The sequence below is a fragment of the Raphanus sativus genome, chromosome 1, assembly GCF_000801105.2.
Source record: "Raphanus sativus cultivar WK10039 chromosome 1, ASM80110v3, whole genome shotgun sequence".
NCBI classification, from domain to species: Eukaryota; Viridiplantae; Streptophyta; class Magnoliopsida; order Brassicales; family Brassicaceae; genus Raphanus; species Raphanus sativus.
Window position 1 is genome coordinate 6,705,060 of NC_079511.1, and position 17,550 is coordinate 6,722,609.

Below are 17,550 nucleotides of genomic sequence, written 5' to 3' on the forward strand. Positions count from 1 at the left end.
ATTTTTAAAAAATCAAATATATTTTTACGCAGTAATATAAATCAGGTAGAAAACTGAATATATTGCGATATACAGTAAAATCTCTATAAATTAATAATGTTGGGACTACATCAAAATTATAATTTTTTATTAATTTATAGAGATTATTAATTTATCGATATATTAATTAAACCAAAAATTCAATTTGGAACTATAAATTTTTATTATTTTATAGAGATTTTTAGTGTATATTAATTTATAGATTATTAATTTAAAGAGGTTATACTGTATTGGGATATAAAAGCAGCCGTCGGTCTTCTTTCTCTTGCTCCGGTGGTTGGTAGTTCTCACCGCCACCGGGAGCGGCTAAGACTCTGGGAAAAGAGGTTCTCAAAGCTCTTTACCGCCGGCTTTCTGTCTCCGGGAGGGGATGGTTCCTCTAGCATCTCTATCGCCGATTTTTGTGTCTCTAGGAAAGATTGTTTTTCTAGCATCTCGATCATCGGAACTTATCTTTTTATGTGGTGAATTAGTATTAGCTTGAAGTCGTGGGAATACTGCTTTTGTTTGGTTCTTGTTGTTTCAGTCACTTCATCGCATTCTAAGTTGGCTTTTTGGGTTCATTTTTTGTGATTTATGTTCGCTGTGGAGGTACCTACTAGACCTTATCTTGGTCTTTTGTGGCTTTGGGAGATGGTTTCTAGACGAAACAGTTAACTTGACTTTCAGTTTTTCTCTTGCGAGGAGGTGGGCAGTCTTTGTTTTGTACGTTACTTGGCTGCCTTGCGAGTGTCCGCGTGTAAGAACTGGTGGTCTTCTTTAACGTTTCCCCAAATAGAGTTTCAAAGTCTTTTGTCCTTGTATCTTAGTTTTAGTGGTGGTTTCTGGTCATGCAAGTTCTACATGGATAGCAACTGCTGGAGTTGGTGTAGATTTGACTTCTCGATTGTTTCTAATGTTGCTGATTCTAGTATGGCTTGGTGATATTCCCTTCAGGGTTGGGACTACTCAAAACATTTGTTTCTTAGGTCAGCTCCATTGATGTCGATTTCTTTTGGAAAAGTGAAAAGAATAAACTTGTAGACATATATGGGTTTTAGGCTCTATTTATGTCTTTGTTTTATTTTGTTTGGTTTATGTTTTTTGTCTTTGGTTTCTTATCGATACTATATATCTCAATTTTTCGGGTTAAAAAAAAGAGGTTATACTGTATTGGGAGATATTGGGGTATGAAATCGTTATTTTCCGGTGAACAGACATCACAGTCAGACTCTAATGAGCCTTAGAGCATTAAGCCTGATATGAATCTTTTGGGCTTTCAATGTAGTTATGATTCGAGAAACTTAATTTGGTTAGATCTTTGACCCATTTTTCATGTTACAGAAAAAAATCACAATAATTGTGTTGTTGCATTAGTATCATACACTATCGGCTAGTTGTGGCTAAAGTCTTTCCTATCACTAATAGATTACAATCTTTCATATGGTCGTGCGACAAATTCCACATAGATTAGCAACACAGTTGATTTTTGTCTTGAACAACAACAAGATTTCAGGATTCGACGGATTTGAAACTGTTTAGTATCTCAATTGTCAAGAAAACAACATGGATTTCGGTACAACTACCGGAGATGATAACATCGACTAAATAAAACTCTAACAAAGAGAAAAAATGGGTACTTGCAAGAAGCCAACACAATAACCGAACAAAGAGATATTGTATTGGGAAGAGATACAAACTCTATATTTTCCTTTTTAACTCGAATTTTTGTATGTATCATACATGGAATAGTGACACAAAATAAGTTTACCTCAAACAATACTATTACCAATCAGATCATTTATAATATATACAATATGTAATGTCGGCTACCTCCCCACTACATAGTATACACACTCATTTTCCGAAAGTGGCATTTTAAGTGGACTTTACTTCCTAAGCAACATGGTGAGAATCGTTTACTAAAACGATCGTGGCATCATATGTGTTTTCATTTACATATATGATAATATAATTCGCACTAACTTAAAAGCGCTAGATATTTTTCTATAATTCCAAGTTCCAACAGCTTAAATGTACGATATATTAGTTTCTATTATCAAATTGATAGTCTCTTTAGACTATAAAGTACGTAATAATATACTTTTTATCAATAATTAAGCCCTACATGGCTGTATCTTAATCCCACACTAGAGTAAGTAGAATCTAAAAAAGTTCCCCGCAAAGATAAATTTTAAATAATTGGAGCATTCTAGGAAAATTAATAAAAACGAAAATAATACACGTGCGGATATTTTATTTTCGGACAACCTTTTATATGTGCAGAAACGATGAGGGTAGGCGAATCTCCACATTGTGCATCCGTTATACTCACCGTCCGATTATATCGTGGTCGAGTTGCAACTTACGATTGGTTATGTCCATCCAAAATCTCACTAGCGACCCTTTTTTTTCTTTGTGGTCAAATCACTAGCGACCATTAAAAACCTAAAGTATGCGGTATCTTTTAAGGTACGGCAAATAATTGAAACTACAAAGCCTTCTTTTACACATCAGACATGAATAAAAAGCACCAGACAAAATGATTAGTGGCAATAGTGTGATTATAATGAACATTGTAAGGGTAGACATGTCAGATATCTCCATTACTCAATGCTTACATAAACCCTCCAATCTTTCTTGTAAACTCCCATAACCTTAAAACATAAACCGACTTTAAAAGTCTTAAAAGATGGCAAGGCAGCTTTATACGTTATCCTTTCTTCACCTAGCCACCTTACTCTTCGTTTTACGGACAATCTCAGCCGTCCGTTTCCCTCCTGGACCAACAACTACTAACGACCTAGATTTCATCCGTACGAGCTGCAACGCAACGCTCTACCCAGACGTGTGTTTCACGTCGTTAGCTGGCTATGCATCCGCCGTACAATATAACCCGGCGAGGCTAGCTAGGCTCGCCGTCGGCGTTTCCATTTCCCGCGCAAAATACACAACGGCTTACCTCTCAAAACTCTCACGCACCGTCGCCTCACCCGCCGTCCACGACTGCGTTTCCAACGTGGGAGACGCCATGGAGCAGATGCGTGGCTCCCTCCGTCAGCTCAGAGAAATGAACCACCGTCGTCCCGGGGCTCCGACGTTTAGGTTTCAGATGAGTAACGTGCAGACGTGGATGAGCGCCGCGTTGACGGACGCGGAGACTTGTAACGATGGGATCACGGAGGAGATGGAAGAAGGAGAGACGAAGACAGCCGTTTGTGAGAGAGTTGCCGACGTGAAGAGATTCACGAGTAATGCGCTTGCTATAGTCAACACATACGCCAATAGTGGAGCCTAGCACTATAGGCCTTGATATGAAGTTATAAATACTTTATACTAAAGTATGATCGCAGTGTGCTTAGATTTTGTGTGTATTCGAGACTCTCAAATCGAGTTTACTGAGTTGATTGTATTCAAAATTCAAAAACAAAGTTTGATTGTATTAATAGTATATGTCGTATCTCTTGTGTGTATGTACCAGCTGAGTTTATAACAATTTTTCCTACTGAAGTGAACAAATGGAATATTAGTTTTTGTTTGACGCTTTTAAACAAGAATTGAGGAATGACCAAATAATTTGATGTTTCGTTCGAAATCCCACGTGTCAAAGTTTGACTTGATAGTAGCACAGGTCAAACCAAGCGTAGGCGTCTTGCAAATCGCATTCAACAAAATAAAGCAATGCTTGCGAACTAGGGAGTGATTGTATTGTATAAATGTATAACAAATACTTTTATTTCTTTCTTTGGTCATCAACCAAAGAGAGATACCGTTTTACAATTATGTGGTTCACTCGGAGTCTTTTCTTCTTTACAAGATTTCCATAACTCAACAAACTTGTGACAAATGAAGCATTTACCAAAGCTGCGATCACATGCCACCAAAAGGGTTGCTGCTGTCAAATTGCTGATGACCACTTGCTGAGTTAGCTGGATATCCCCCAAAACCAGTGGTCTTTTGCGGCTCTGAAGCCGTTATTACTGAGAATTCCCCAAAACCGGAGTTCTTCTGCTCTTCTGAAACAGGGACTACTGGACCGGATGTCTTTTGCGGTTCTGAAACCGCGAATGCTGGAAATTTCCCAAAACCGGATGTCATCATTTGCGGTTCTGAAACCGCAGCCACTGGGGAATCCCCAAAACCAGACGTCTTTTGCGGTTCTGAAACAGCAAATGCTGGAAATTCGCCAAAACCGGATGTCATCATCTGCGGTTCTGAAACCGTTGCCACTGGAAATTCCGTAAAACCGGTGGTCATTTGTGGTTCTGAAACAGTGAATACTGGAAATTCCCCAAAACCGGTGGTTATTTGTGGTTCTGAAACCGCGGCAACTGGAAGTTCCCCTAAACCGTTGGTCACTTGTGGTTGTGAAACATTGACTACTGGAAATTCACCAAAACCGGTGGTCATTTGTGGTTCTGAAACCGCAGCTACCGAAAAGTCTCCAAATCCGGTGGTCATTTGTGGTTCTGAAAGAGCGAATACTGGATTTCCCCCAAAACCGGTGGTCATCTGTGGTTCTGAAACAACTGGAAATTGCACAAACCCGGTGGTCTTTGGCGGTTCTGTAACCGCAACTATGGCAAATTCTTCAAAGTCACCAAAAGGATTTGCAGCGCCTGGTGCAACCTGAAGCTCTTGCTGTTGTTGCTGCTGATAGGCTGGCTGGTAAGGGCCGAACGGGTTGCTTTCGGATGGAGAGGGCGAAATGCTGTTGGAAAATGCAAACGGGTCTTGAACCTCAAACGGATTGGGAGCTGGCGCCCCGAAAGCAGGCTGTTGGGCTGCTCTGTGGGTTACATCATCATATAGGCTGTTCAGTGTGAGCGTGTCTAAGCCTCCCGCCTGGAATTTGTTGCAGACGACAAAACCGGGTTATATCCAAGAAGCCACAAATTCAATTTACCAGTCCTTAACAGGATAATGGCAACTAATGATGCATGTTAGCACAAGAATAAATCTTACCAATTGTCTCTCTGTGGCTGCGGATATATCACTGCTAGGTGTTGTAACTAAGGCAAGCTCCCATCCTGACGGATCCGAATCTCTTGCTTGACTAAAATCAAAGATCGAAGACTCAACTGGAAACAGAAATGGAATCAGAAATGCGAAAGTTAAACAACAAAAGATAAACTTAGCGCTCCAGTGTGTAGTTTAAGAAGCTGACCATCAGTAGAAACTAAGGCCAAAGCAAGCGCGTTTTGATCCAGGATTTCTAAAGGATCAGGTGCATCTCTGTTCAGACCCTGAGTAACACGGAGAGAATCAGAGACAGGTTAATGACAAGGACATAAAAAAAAATCTAAAATCTAGATTATCTGCAATAAGACTTCACCAATAGATCATCTGTATCAATTAAATTCTGTGGAGTTTCTGCTGAAGCAGGAGGTTGGGTCTCCTCAGAGGGAACAACATTACTATCTGAAGGCAATGATGGTTCATGTTCTTCATGCGAAGGTTCACCAGAAAGCTCTTCATCCGGCCTATACGTCAGAAGCTGTATGTAGACAGAGTTTCTAGAAAATAAGTTACAAAAGAAAAGCAATGGCTTCAGTATAAATATGAGAATATAGACATTACCAGTGGCCCATCTGAGACGTCAACCATTTGAGGTGCGTCTCTCATATACTCCTCCATAGTTGCAAGAAAAGATTGTGGAGGCTTGAGAAAACAAAAACACAGTTATACCGTAATAATATTGTCCTTGCCCTTAAATATTGGATTGTAACAAACAAGCTCTCATCTAATACCTCTCTTAAAACAGGAAACTGGAAATTCCTAGCAAGTTCTAATCCTTTGCATACTTCGTAGAACTGAGAAAGGTTGCCAGCCTGCATAGATAGACAAACCCTCGTTAAGTGAAATCTAAATGGACCCCAACAGAGAAAAAAAAAACTCAACAAAGTTACCTGCAAACCCGCGCGCTTGTATATATCAAGGGACTTGACGGCATCATGTCTTGGCATTTCAAAGAACTGCAATATATGCATATATGAGACAGGGAAAAAAACAAATAACACATGAAGGGAGCGAGTAACTTCTGAGGGAAAAGAAAAAGCTGGGCCTACCTTTTCTACTAGATTGATAATACCTTCATTGATGGCACAGTACACTTTAAAACTCTCCTTCAACACCTGCAAATATAAATGTCTTAACTCAGTCTGTTCTTTCCGGATAGAAAATAAAATAACTTGACACGGAACTAAAAAGGTAAGAATTGGATTAAATCTGAACATGTAAGTTATGTGCCGGGGCTTAATTTTAACATACCAAAGCGAGTGCATACTGTATGATATGATTCTGCTTTGCAGCACCTTCTGGCTGAAAGAAAAAAAACACAAAAGAGTAAACTCAGTTCATTCGTCAAAGAAAGCTGCTCCAACACAATTTCACAATAAAGACATGAAAGAAGCACACCTTACAACCCATGAGCCGATGCAGAAGCTGCTGTAAAGCAGGCAACTGTTCCAAGAGTTCTTCACCATCTAAATCCCTTGTTTTGCTATACCCCTGGCAATCAAATTTCCCAAAACAGAATAATACCATTTAGAGAGGAAACAAAGTACACGAGACCACAAAAACCAAGTCCTGCGCAACAACAACAACAAAATAAAAATAAAAAAAACGATACCTTCTCCTGCCCCGGGGAAACTTTAGGAAGACGTTCAGCCTCAATATCATATTTCAAAACTCTGAAGCACTGAAGCCGTTCCTCGAGAAATAAAGCATAGGCGCGTACCCAGACCGAACAATCCCATGCTGCGAGAGGCAGAAGAAAGCAAATATCAAGTCAGCTAGGAACTCATTTGCTTCTAAAACACATTAGGAGGCCCCAGATTAACAGTAAGAACTGACCCGCTGTGGATGAGTCATCCTTGAAATTAGAAAGCTGCAGGAAGCGTCCTTTTCGGGAAAAGTTCAAAAGTTCTTCTCTAAATGTAGGATCTCCCTCCCTTACAAGCCGGTGTAGAACAAGCAATGCTTTTAACGCGACCTAGTGGGAAGCAGAGAACACACATATATACAAAACGAGTCATTCAAATATTATAAAGATCTGAGTAACCTAACCATAGCTGTGAATTAATCCTCGATCCAGAAACAGTAAACCGATCTGAGTGATTAACAATAATCATATACTTAAAACGGTGAGATCAATACCGTCCAGTTTCTGGTTTTGTGCAATCGACGAGAGAGAGTGTGAATGCAGTAAGCAACATCTGCTCGAGGCCTAGTTGCTGATGTTGCTATGAAGATCTCTAGTAACAGTTTCCCAGGGAAGATAAATCAGATCTGGAAAAAAAAATAAAAAAAAAAGTAAAAATGAAATGAAAACGGAATAACATACTCCTGAGATGCCGATCCTTGGGAGGACACTCAACATGGTTAGTAGCTTTGACTATGGCAACCTCTATATCCTGCAGGGAAAGAGAAGAAGAAAAAAAAACGAATCTATGAGAGAGATTTGATCTAAAAAATTGGATCAGAGTTATAGTGGAAATACGGCGTAATCGCTGTTGACTCGGACGAGGCCGACTTTAGTGGTGTCTTTTAAGGCTCCGTAAGCTCTTCGGAATGACTGAAGCGTTCCCATCGGAGACGAAGCTGTTTAGATCTCTCTCTCTCTCTAGGATCTTATAGAAAACCTCTGAGAGAAAATCTTTTGACGCACAGTGAAGAAACTTCGAAGAAACAAGGGAAGATAAAGAAAGGAAGGAGCTATTTTTTTTTTTGTCAAACAAAGGATTTCATTAATAGGAAATGGGTTTAGGCTGGGTCTAAGGCCCATAATACCTGTTTGGCTATACTGTCTGCTAGATCATTATCCAGTTTAGAGATATGATTAAACGAAATTGATTTAAACGAAAAAACAAGTAGAGAAATGTCGCGGAGAATGTTGAAAATTTCCAGCTTCATGGTCTTCTTGTTGATTAAACTAATGAGGGATTGTGAATTCGAGAAGAGGATCGCTGATTCAATACCGCAGGATATAGCAAAGGTTATGGCAGTTCTCACTGTCAAAGCTTCTGCCATTAAGAGCGATATTGGATTCGGCCCTTTTTATATTTTCTTTATTTTTCTTGTTCATTGTTTGACTAATTGCTTTAAATTTAATTTTTATTTTTAAATTGTCATCGGCATATTTTAAAATCTTTTTTGTTTCATTCATCGTTCCGGAACTGTGACTGGAGATTGAACAGTGCGTGACAACCGGTTTAACTGCGATGCGGTTCTAACATATAGATATATAGTATATGTAAAGATTTTTACTACTACTAACTACGGTGTGGAGCAAACTACGGTGTGGACCAGGACGCCGTTTACTATTTGAAACCATAATATCATTCATAATTATCTTTTTTTTTTACTTAAGTACATGATTTTTTTTTTTAAAATGTTTTTAATTAGTTTAGACGCAAAGGAAGGCTAATATAAACACGAGTTTGAATCAGTCTGCCCCTCTCTCTCAATTCTTAGGTGGTCTGCAATAATCATTGGCAAGGCATTGTGACCATCTTCATGGTTCAAAACTTGCTTTTCTGCTAATATTCTACTTTTAAACTAACCACATTAATCATTATCAAAAGATCCAAAACGCTGGCAACATAACTCTTATCAATACTTTAAAAAATTTCAACAGATGCCTCTTGTTTGATATGTTTTGTAATAGCTTATTAAAATAACGTTATACCTTCTGGATTTTGCAACGCATTTTTCATGTTCACGTCTTTATTTTTTGGAACACGGTGATTGCCATAGCATTTTTTTCTTCTTATAACTCCTTACGGTTTTAAATTGTACGTTTTATGGAACCTATTAACAATATCAACAACAAAAGAATGCATACGTCTATTAAAATTTGGTAGTATTTAATGTGGCATTTCATTGATTTTAAAAATTTATTCATAGATCATATCATGATCAATACTAAAAACAAGTATTGACAAGAAAATATAAAAAACAAGTATATATGTATACACCCATGTTTAATAGAGGATCTAATCCGGAGTGTGGTCGGATAGTAAGAGGACGGAGTTATATCACTAATATATTTTAGGTTCGATTCATCTAATGCACGAAACGAAGTTTATATTGTTCTTGAACACTTATACGTTGAAAAAAAATTGTGGGCTGCATTTTTCCTTAACTCTTTGGAAATTAGTGTTTATTCTTCTATAGGCCAGATAAATCAAAAGAAAAAAAAAATGAGGGGACCTAAGGGTTGTCTTTTTTCAAAAGCAAAGTCTTTTTATGAGTACCCTTAAGAAGTCGTGGAAAAGCATCGCCACCAACACTGGTGGGGAACAGAAGCATTAGTCAGAGTATTGGTGAAGCTCTGGTTACGTTAAACGTTAATACAGACAGGTGACAACAAACATAAAGTGGGCTGTCTAGTGCTAATGGGCCTCAGTGAACATTACATTTCATAAAATCTTAACTATCAAACATGATGGTCACGGTACGGCTTAAAAACATAAATCAGAAACTCAAATCGAAATAAACAAAAAAGATTTAAAGGTGTGGGGCAAAAAATGCAGCAAAGAGATCAACTTTGAGGTGGGAATGGGGAAAACATAGGATTATACATAAGAAAGTGGAAAGGGTGAGGGCAAAAACATAAGAGAGGAAAATATTCCTCAGATAATCGAATTGAATTCGAGATGTTTAAAACAAGATATAAAAGTTAGCTACTGGATCATGAACCAACTTATATTAATTGTTGTTGCCCCAATTTTTGATATAAATTCTGCATCTGAAATTAAAACTAGTGCAATGTAGGCTTTAGAAATCTTTGAAGCCCAATTATTGATCTTGGGTGCAAAGCACACCGCCAAACCATTGATCACAAAATTTTTAATAAGGGAAACTTTTATTATTTTAATAATTTTTTAGTCGTTTTAAAAATTCAAAATATTACATATAAAAGAAAAACTAATTTTTATTATATGTTTAATGTGATTGTTTAATTTTTTCAATAATATAAAACCAAACCAAAGAAAATGATACAAAAATTGTTATCAAAATGTATAATCATTAATTATTATGTATATGTTAATCATATTAATTATTAAGTAATTTCGTAGGCTTTTTAAAAAGAATTGAAAATATTCTTTTAAACACTACTAATGAATTTGAAAATTAATTTAATAAAAATATAATATATATACACGATTGTAATGCTCGAGGATTAATATGTAGGGGATGTGATAAAATATATGTAAGACTTGAAACAAGAATTATACTCATACTTTGGAGATATAAGTGAATTAGTATATTCCTAAAAAAAAAAAAATTAGTATATTCCTTTACCCTCCATGACAACATAAAATCTTTAATATTTGAGGATATATGTATTTATAAGAAAGATAGGGATGATGGGATATTATCATGAAAGGCACACATATATATCAGCATACAAGACCGCCATTATTTTTTTGAGCATACAAGACCGCCATTATTATCAACATAAAATGTACAAAAAGAAAAGGAGGTAGGCGGATGATTATGTGACAGACACGAAACTACATTTTATATTCGTCACGATAGATGATAATCAAGCCCCCTTCTCGTTCTTGAGAATGTGGTCATCCATGTCAGCAGCCAAGCTCTTGGCGAATTTCATGTAGTTGATGGGTTCAGGCGAGTCTTCGTTGCGCTTCTCCCATATCATAGTGACCTTGCAGACGCAGCCTTTCTCAGTCTTGGGGATGAACTGGAAGATGACGTCATACACCTTAAGCTGCTCCATCACGTGACCCTCAAGCCCTCTTAACGTCACCGCCATCTTGTCGTCGTCAAACTCTCTCTTCTCCTTGAACACCTCTTGCTTCCCATCTTCAGACACACAATCCTATAATTAACAGGAACCCTAGACAGTTACACGTGTAGAGAGAGAAACAGGGTAAAGAGTGAACCGCATGTATAGTTCCAGGACTTGATGGCGCCGTGGGAGTCCCAGTCGCCTTCGTGGACGAAGACACCTTGGATATGATGGCCGACAGCATCTGGGAAGAGGTGATTTTCGCTCCTCCACCTCTTGTAGTGACTCTTCGCCGACCCCTTAAGAGGAACCTCGGTCACGTATGTTCCTGACATCGCCATGGTGAAGCTTTCTAAAAAAGCTTCTGGTTACCTTCCCTAGGAAGTGTGTACACTTAATTGTGGTTGATGCAAAAAAGAAAGCATAGCCCTTCGTTTATATACTACATAAACTCGTCACAACATTACAAGACACCATATATAATTTGTATATATATATTTGATTATTCAAATATTTTTTTAGTTATTGAAATAATATCTTACTAAGATGTAAAATGTTTGATTGTAGAGGTCTGATGAATTTGGTTTGTCTTTTACTTGCAATATTTATTTCACGTTACGACTAAAAATATAACGTTCAAAACATCAAGAAAAAAAATACCTGGGCGAAAGAGATGGACAAGAAAGGTAGGTGGAAGTTCGACGGGTTTTAGGGTTTTAAATGCTCTTCAACGTCATCGTGGTATTGGTGAATGACACGCATGATCTATGTGTCATCGTCTCCACTCCTTACTTTAGGTTTCTTTGCAACCCATTTACCTTCTCAAGCAAAATGTATGCTTAATTTTTGATACTCTATTACTATTGATAGTATAAAACTTTAATGAGAAATATTTTACAAAATATTAAACACGATTAAATTTAGTCACTGTATATGATTTTTTTAGAATTTTAGCCTAAGATTTTGATAACAAGTTTTTCTTACTGAAACTAATTGTAAGAGAAAACACTAATTAACTTGTATGGATTCATATATACTTTTGGACAACTCCATTTGACCGGATCTGATCCGCTTTTTCAGATAAGCTAGGCTCAAATAAGATATCGTGGAGGCTGTTGATATTTCTATCTAAAATGGCACATATACTATTTATAAATTATAAGCAAACACAAACATTCATATAAATAAGCGTTGGGCATAAAACACCATAATGATAATAGGAAGTATCAGACTAACATATTCCGATTGATAATAGGAAGTATCAGACAAACATATATATTCGGAATAAACATATTCCGAATGATAATAGGAGGTATCAGATATTAGGAGGCGTCACGGAGAGGCACTTTCTGATCCGGCTCTGATAACGAGATACATTGATAAACATATTCGACAAGGCGATGCAACTGTGGTTTGCATCTAGATGAGTCTAGGCAAGGGAATTTATTAGGCTTAAGGTTTCTATTATCAGACTAACAAAGTCACATCTCATTGTAGTTTTTTTTTTTGAATCCACTTTAAGATTCATTCAAGAAAAAAAAGGAAGTATCATGCCCGAAACATAACGAAAAGTATATAGACACACACACACATATATGCATAAACGAAAGAGGATGTGATAGTGATCAAGCATCAATCATCATTCCTGGTTTTGGAGGATGTGGTCGTTCATGTCAGCAACCATCATCTCGACGAACTTCATGTAGTTGACAGGTTCAGGAGAATCTTCGTTCCTCTTCTCCCACACCATAGTGACTTTGCAGATGCAACCTTCCTCAGACGTGGGGATGAACTGGTAAATTACAACATACACCTTTAGTTCCTCCATCACGTGACCGTCGAGCCCATTGATCGTCACGACCATATTTTCGTCGTCCATCTCTGTCATCTCCTTGAACATCTCCTCCTTCCCGTCTTCATCACATACACAACAAAGATTCTTAAATTATGTATTAAGAGTTGTAATCAATTATTCCAAGAAAATTAGTTTTGAGATCGATAAGTATGATTGATTATTATTACACTCTTGTATCAAAAATATGTAATGTTAATATTCCAATCGTGTTTGATCTTTTACCCTATATATCCTCACTACAATAAAATATCTCTATTGCAACAGAAAAATTGCAACATTCATTATTATTATTAATTTGCTATGATAATGCAATAATGAATATTTGTTACAATTTCATTACAAATTTATTGCAAAATAACAGTTATAACAGATGTTGCATGTTTTCGTTACTAAACTGCAACCTATTGCAACATAAACAAATATCTTGCAAATTTCGCAAGAAACTTTCAGCACTTTTAAATCATTGTTAATTAGCAAAAAAAAATATATAAAAAACATGTGAAAAAAATGTGATTGATTATATAAACAAATATCTTGCAAGTTTCGCAAGAAACTTTCAACACTTTTAAATCATTGTTAATTAGCAAAAAATATATATAAAAAACATGTGGAAAAATGTGATTGATTATATTGCAATTTTGTATTGGCAACAAAATAATAACATAATGCAACAAAATATAATTATTACAATAGAGCTATTTTCTTGTAGTGATATTTGGTGCAAATATGTACTTATTTTATGTTAAATCAAATATGTCGCAGCCATGCAATACTATAGAGAAAGCGAGTATAGATACGGACCACGAGTGTAGTTCCAGATTTTAATGGTGCCGTGAGAGTCCCAATCGCCCTCGTGGACGGTGACTCCTTGGGTGTGATGACCGATGGCGTCGGGGAAGAGGTTATGCTCGCTCCTCCATCTCTTGTAGTGTTTCTCTGCCTTTCCCTTTAGAGGCACCTCCGTCACGTATGTTCCTGACATCGCCATTGATGAATCGATTAGCTTTTGATTGTTTTATTTAAAACTATGTTTTTGTTTAATTTTCTGATGTAAACACTACTATTTGTCCTTTCCTTTTATATACACAAACACAACATAAATAATACGGCATTTTCTTATACGGCATTTCATATTGTCGACGGTTTATTTAATTTAAAAAAAAATATTATTGTCAACGGCCCAATATATCATATTCACATATGTATATTCTTGTAGTTCAATTATTGACGTACATATACATTAATTTTAATAATTGTGCTGTTTGGACTTTCTAGCATGTAAACATCAATTGTTTTGTTCGGAAAAAAATTAGGCTAGTTATTTATAAATTTTCAGTTTTTTCATTTTCTACATCTATAGCTATTCTACGCAAAGTAAAATCTGTCATAACTATAGTAGAACTGGCGATCATGCAATCATTTCACAACATTTGTCAAACCGCTGTTTCTCAACTTGTTTAGATGATATAAATAATTTGCTTATTTATCTAAAAATCTCATTCAGGATATTCATGACGATTTACAACCTCACCAAATCTCATAGAAAAATAGGCCAGCCATTTGCGGACTAACACAAATCTCCCAAAAAGGATAAGTCAACTGGTATAGAAATCGTAAATAAAAAAAACAATTTTATAATATAAATAAGTTGAATGTTCTACAAAAGGATCACCAGTTACATATGTAAATGTGCTTAGAAAGCAAACAAGAGATGTCCAATGAATTTAATATTTGGAAGAAGCAGTGGATGTATTTCAACATAGCAATATTAGGTTATACATACAGATTCAAATTCAGGTGCCTTGAAAATCAGAGAAGCAAATCACTACAAAAAATATGAGTATTGGTAGCAGTTCGCGGTAGCACGAATTCATGAACTGCTACTAATAATGTCAAAATCAGACCATAACTCTATCGTAACATTAATTTCGTGCTAGCAAAGATTTTCATTAAGCGGGAGCCCCGAAAGTGTATTATGCAGCGGAATATTTATTTTGGAGCCAAAAAACTTAGCGAAATTTATGTTTTGGAGCGGCTTTTTTTTTTGGTAAAGTTATTTAAAAAAAAAATAGATGTTTTCATTCATCACGCACAAAAAAAAAATTTAGCATCTATCTCTCGTCGTCCTCTGTCCTTCGTTCTTCTTTTTTTTTTCTTTGACCAATGTCCTTCATTCTTCTTCTCCATCGTTTTCTTTCATCTATCTCTTATCACTTTCAATCTTTCTCTGTTTCTAGGGTTTAATTTTTCTCTGGGAAACAAAGTATAAGTTGTCTCAATCAAGGAAAATTGCCCTGCCCTAAATCTGTTTTCCTCTCTGACAGACAAATTGAGGAGGCAATCTCGACGTCTTGCCTCGACGCCGACTCTTCTGTTCACCCCTTCGTCGTGGTATCATCCAACGTTAGGGAAAGCTTCTTCTTGCACCAGTGTTGTCAAAGTTTCGGTCAACGGTGTCGTGCCTCTGTTCCTTCTCAGAGACTCTGGTGGTGTATGTGTAACCGAGCTCGCCGGAGACTTCATGGAGTTGAAACCAAATCTTATCTTAGAGAGATAATCAAAGAGAGAGATGAGGTTCGCACCTACTCCTACAAAGTGTTCGATGAAATGCCCAAATAGTTACATACTCTGTTTCTAACCGTGCCTTTCCTTTCTCTGCTTCTGCTGCAGATAATAGCTCAGATTTTGCATCAGATTGCTCAGATGAACGTGTTGCTTATAGATAAGAACATTCGTATTGATATCAAATTAAGTGTTGGCGTTTGTTTTGCTGCAGAGAGATGGTGCATCAGTTTCAAGATCATTGTACATGCCTGGGAAAAACAAAGTCATTGTACGAGCTGTCTCTTTTGACAACAAACAACATGTTTCCAATGAAGTAAGTGGTGGTGGTATGTACTGACTTTCCTTTATATTTTGCTGGATTCATGTGAATGATGAGTGTTGAATGTTTATATGAGGAATATATTGAATAATGAGAAGCTTTATCAATTGAAAGAAATGAATTTTCAGTCCAAGTTTTCACTCATGTGTACGTTCTGTCTTGTGTGTTCGTTATCAGATGAAATCACTTTGGTGTCATCAGCAAAGGACTGGTTGTCTGAAAACTATGGGCAAGGTGATGGGGCTAACTATGCAGAGGAAGAAGCCGCCAAAGAGGATGAGGTATTGCAGGAGACATTTGTGGCTTGGAGAGAGTTATATGAGGCAGAGCTTGCAATTGAGCTAACCAAGTGAGTAACTCTTCCTGTATATTTTCCCTTATTTGTTTCACAGAGTAACTAACATCTAATCTGTGGCCTTTAAACTTCCAAGGCTGATGCCGGAATCTGCTCTTACAGCACCCAAGGAGAAGAAGCTTACAGGAAGACAGTGGTTTGAGAGTGGCAAAGCGGTATATCTCAGAATCTTTGTTGCAACTATTTTGTAAACAGATGGCGTTGTTGTTAATGATCTGTCTTGCGCCATTTTCAGAGCAGAACAATGGTCGCTGCTAATCAAGAATCTGAGGAGGAAGATGATGAAGACACTGACTTTACATTGAGCAGCATTCAATCTCCATTACTCATAGATTCACGTTTTTAACATTCTTAAAATAGCAGCACCGGGATGTAAACATGTTTTTTTGCCTAAATAAACTTTATGTTCAAAAAAAAGAAAAAGTAAATGAATGTTAAAACTTATCTTTGAGAAAAGTTAGATTTAAAAATTTAACAAAACCCTAAATATATTTTAAACTTATTTTTGACATTTTTTAAAAAGATGTCAAAAAAATATTTTAAAACCCTAAACATAAACCTAAGAACTTCAATCTCTTCTCAACACTAAAAATAAATTAGAAAAGAAAAAAAAAAAAATTTTGAAACCCTAAACATGCTCTAAATTCCAACATCTAAACTTAAAATAATTTTCAAAATAAACATTTGTAAAAATTTATAACTAAAAAAAAGTATATAACTAAAAGAAATTATAAATATTCAATAAAAAAACTAAACAAAACCTAAACCCTAAAGTAGAAACTTAACCCCAAACCCTATTCCTCAAATTCCAAATATACTTCAAACTTAAAAACTTTAGATCTAAACATATTTTAAAATCCTAAACATAAATTTTCAATTTTCAATATTTTCATAATATAATTTTAATCTTAAACTCAAAATTTAATCAAATTAAACTGTAAAACTTAAACTCCAATAGTCAACAATAGTGGTATTAATTAACAGTTTTATAAAATTAAACTGTAAAATATTGATTATCAAATCTTAATTTTATATCAAATATAATTTTTTAAAAATTAAACTCAAACTCAGAATTCAATCTTTTTAAAAAATCTATATCTCACATTTAAATTCTAACCTCAGACACTAATCTACACCCTATATCTAATACCCTAAACCCCAAACTTATAGCCTACACACAAAATCATAAATCTATTTTTTACAAAACTATAATAGAAAGTTTAAATTTAAACTTCAAGTATATTATAAAAATAAAATTATACACTTATTCATAAATCTTATATCATTATTTTTATAAAATTTAAATGAATAACTTAATTGTTATATAAAAAATTTAGTCAAAATATGACTACAATTACTGAAATTATAACTATAAAATTTTCAAACAAAAATCTTCATATAACAATAAAATCAAAATGTAACCATTAAAAACTTGTAATTATTCAACATGTATAAGCTTTTATTCAGAATTTTGAAATTTAAATTGCAATTTTCTACTACTTTCTACAGATTATGCACATGAAACTAAACAACTAAATAATAGAAACAGAAAAGAAACGTAGAGTACCGTTTACTAGATCACAGCCGTCGATCTCACCTCCTTTTACATTATTCTTCTTATTTTAATAGGAATCCTAGTGACTCTTTTCTATTGGCTAATACAAGAAAGTGAGGATAAC

At 35.7% G+C, this 17,550-nt stretch overlaps 5 protein-coding genes across 8 annotated transcripts; 2 read left to right on the forward strand and 3 right to left on the reverse strand.

The window, feature by feature from the left end:
* Positions 1-2,665: 2,665 nt before the first annotated feature.
* On the forward strand, positions 2,666-3,553 carry LOC108861616 (pectinesterase inhibitor 11). The gene has a single exon (XM_018635519.2). The coding sequence runs from the start codon at positions 2,711-2,713 to the stop codon at positions 3,314-3,316; it is 606 nt and encodes a 201-aa protein (XP_018491021.1). The 5' UTR covers positions 2,666-2,710; the 3' UTR covers positions 3,317-3,553.
* Positions 3,554-3,700: 147 nt separating this feature from the next.
* On the reverse strand, positions 3,701-7,708 carry LOC108861605 (putative clathrin assembly protein At1g14910). The gene is made up of 15 exons (XM_018635509.2): positions 7,520-7,708; positions 7,364-7,433; positions 7,177-7,274; positions 6,874-7,012; positions 6,650-6,777; positions 6,436-6,528; positions 6,289-6,339; positions 6,087-6,152; positions 5,928-5,993; positions 5,769-5,849; positions 5,599-5,679; positions 5,354-5,515; positions 5,186-5,264; positions 4,984-5,099; positions 3,701-4,863 (listed from the first exon to the last, which is right to left on the reverse strand). The coding sequence occupies exons 1-15, from the start codon at positions 7,607-7,609 to the stop codon at positions 3,889-3,891; spliced, it is 2,295 nt and encodes a 764-aa protein (XP_018491011.1). The 5' UTR covers positions 7,610-7,708; the 3' UTR covers positions 3,701-3,888.
* A 2,691-nt stretch (positions 7,709-10,399) lies between these two features.
* On the reverse strand, positions 10,400-11,227 carry LOC108861637 (MLP-like protein 328). Its single transcript, XM_018635555.2, has 2 exons — positions 10,932-11,227; positions 10,400-10,851 (listed from the first exon to the last, which is right to left on the reverse strand). Exons 1-2 carry the CDS (start codon positions 11,116-11,118, stop codon positions 10,571-10,573), a joined length of 468 nt encoding a protein of 155 aa, XP_018491057.1. The 5' UTR covers positions 11,119-11,227; the 3' UTR covers positions 10,400-10,570.
* Positions 11,228-12,287: 1,060 nt separating this feature from the next.
* Positions 12,288-13,700, reverse strand: LOC108861646 (MLP-like protein 328). The gene is made up of 2 exons (XM_018635566.2): positions 13,434-13,700; positions 12,288-12,691 (listed from the first exon to the last, which is right to left on the reverse strand). The coding sequence occupies exons 1-2, from the start codon at positions 13,618-13,620 to the stop codon at positions 12,417-12,419; spliced, it is 462 nt and encodes a 153-aa protein (XP_018491068.1). The 5' UTR covers positions 13,621-13,700; the 3' UTR covers positions 12,288-12,416.
* Positions 13,701-14,529: 829 nt separating this feature from the next.
* LOC130510998 (uncharacterized) lies at positions 14,530-16,360 on the forward strand. 4 transcript variants are annotated; one of them, XM_057007776.1, is made up of 5 exons: positions 14,530-15,206; positions 15,409-15,523; positions 15,694-15,865; positions 15,948-16,026; positions 16,107-16,360. In XM_057007776.1, exons 1-5 carry the CDS (start codon positions 15,126-15,128, stop codon positions 16,215-16,217), a joined length of 558 nt encoding a protein of 185 aa, XP_056863756.1. In that variant the 5' UTR covers positions 14,530-15,125; the 3' UTR covers positions 16,218-16,360. The 4 variants fall into 4 exon arrangements, 2 of the variants coding, with proteins under 2 accessions (XP_056863756.1, XP_056863759.1); XM_057007779.1 differs by having other exon boundaries at positions 14,700-15,206; positions 15,303-15,523; XR_008944784.1 differs by having other exon boundaries at positions 14,707-15,206; positions 15,303-15,510.
* Positions 16,361-17,550: the final 1,190 nt, after the last annotated feature.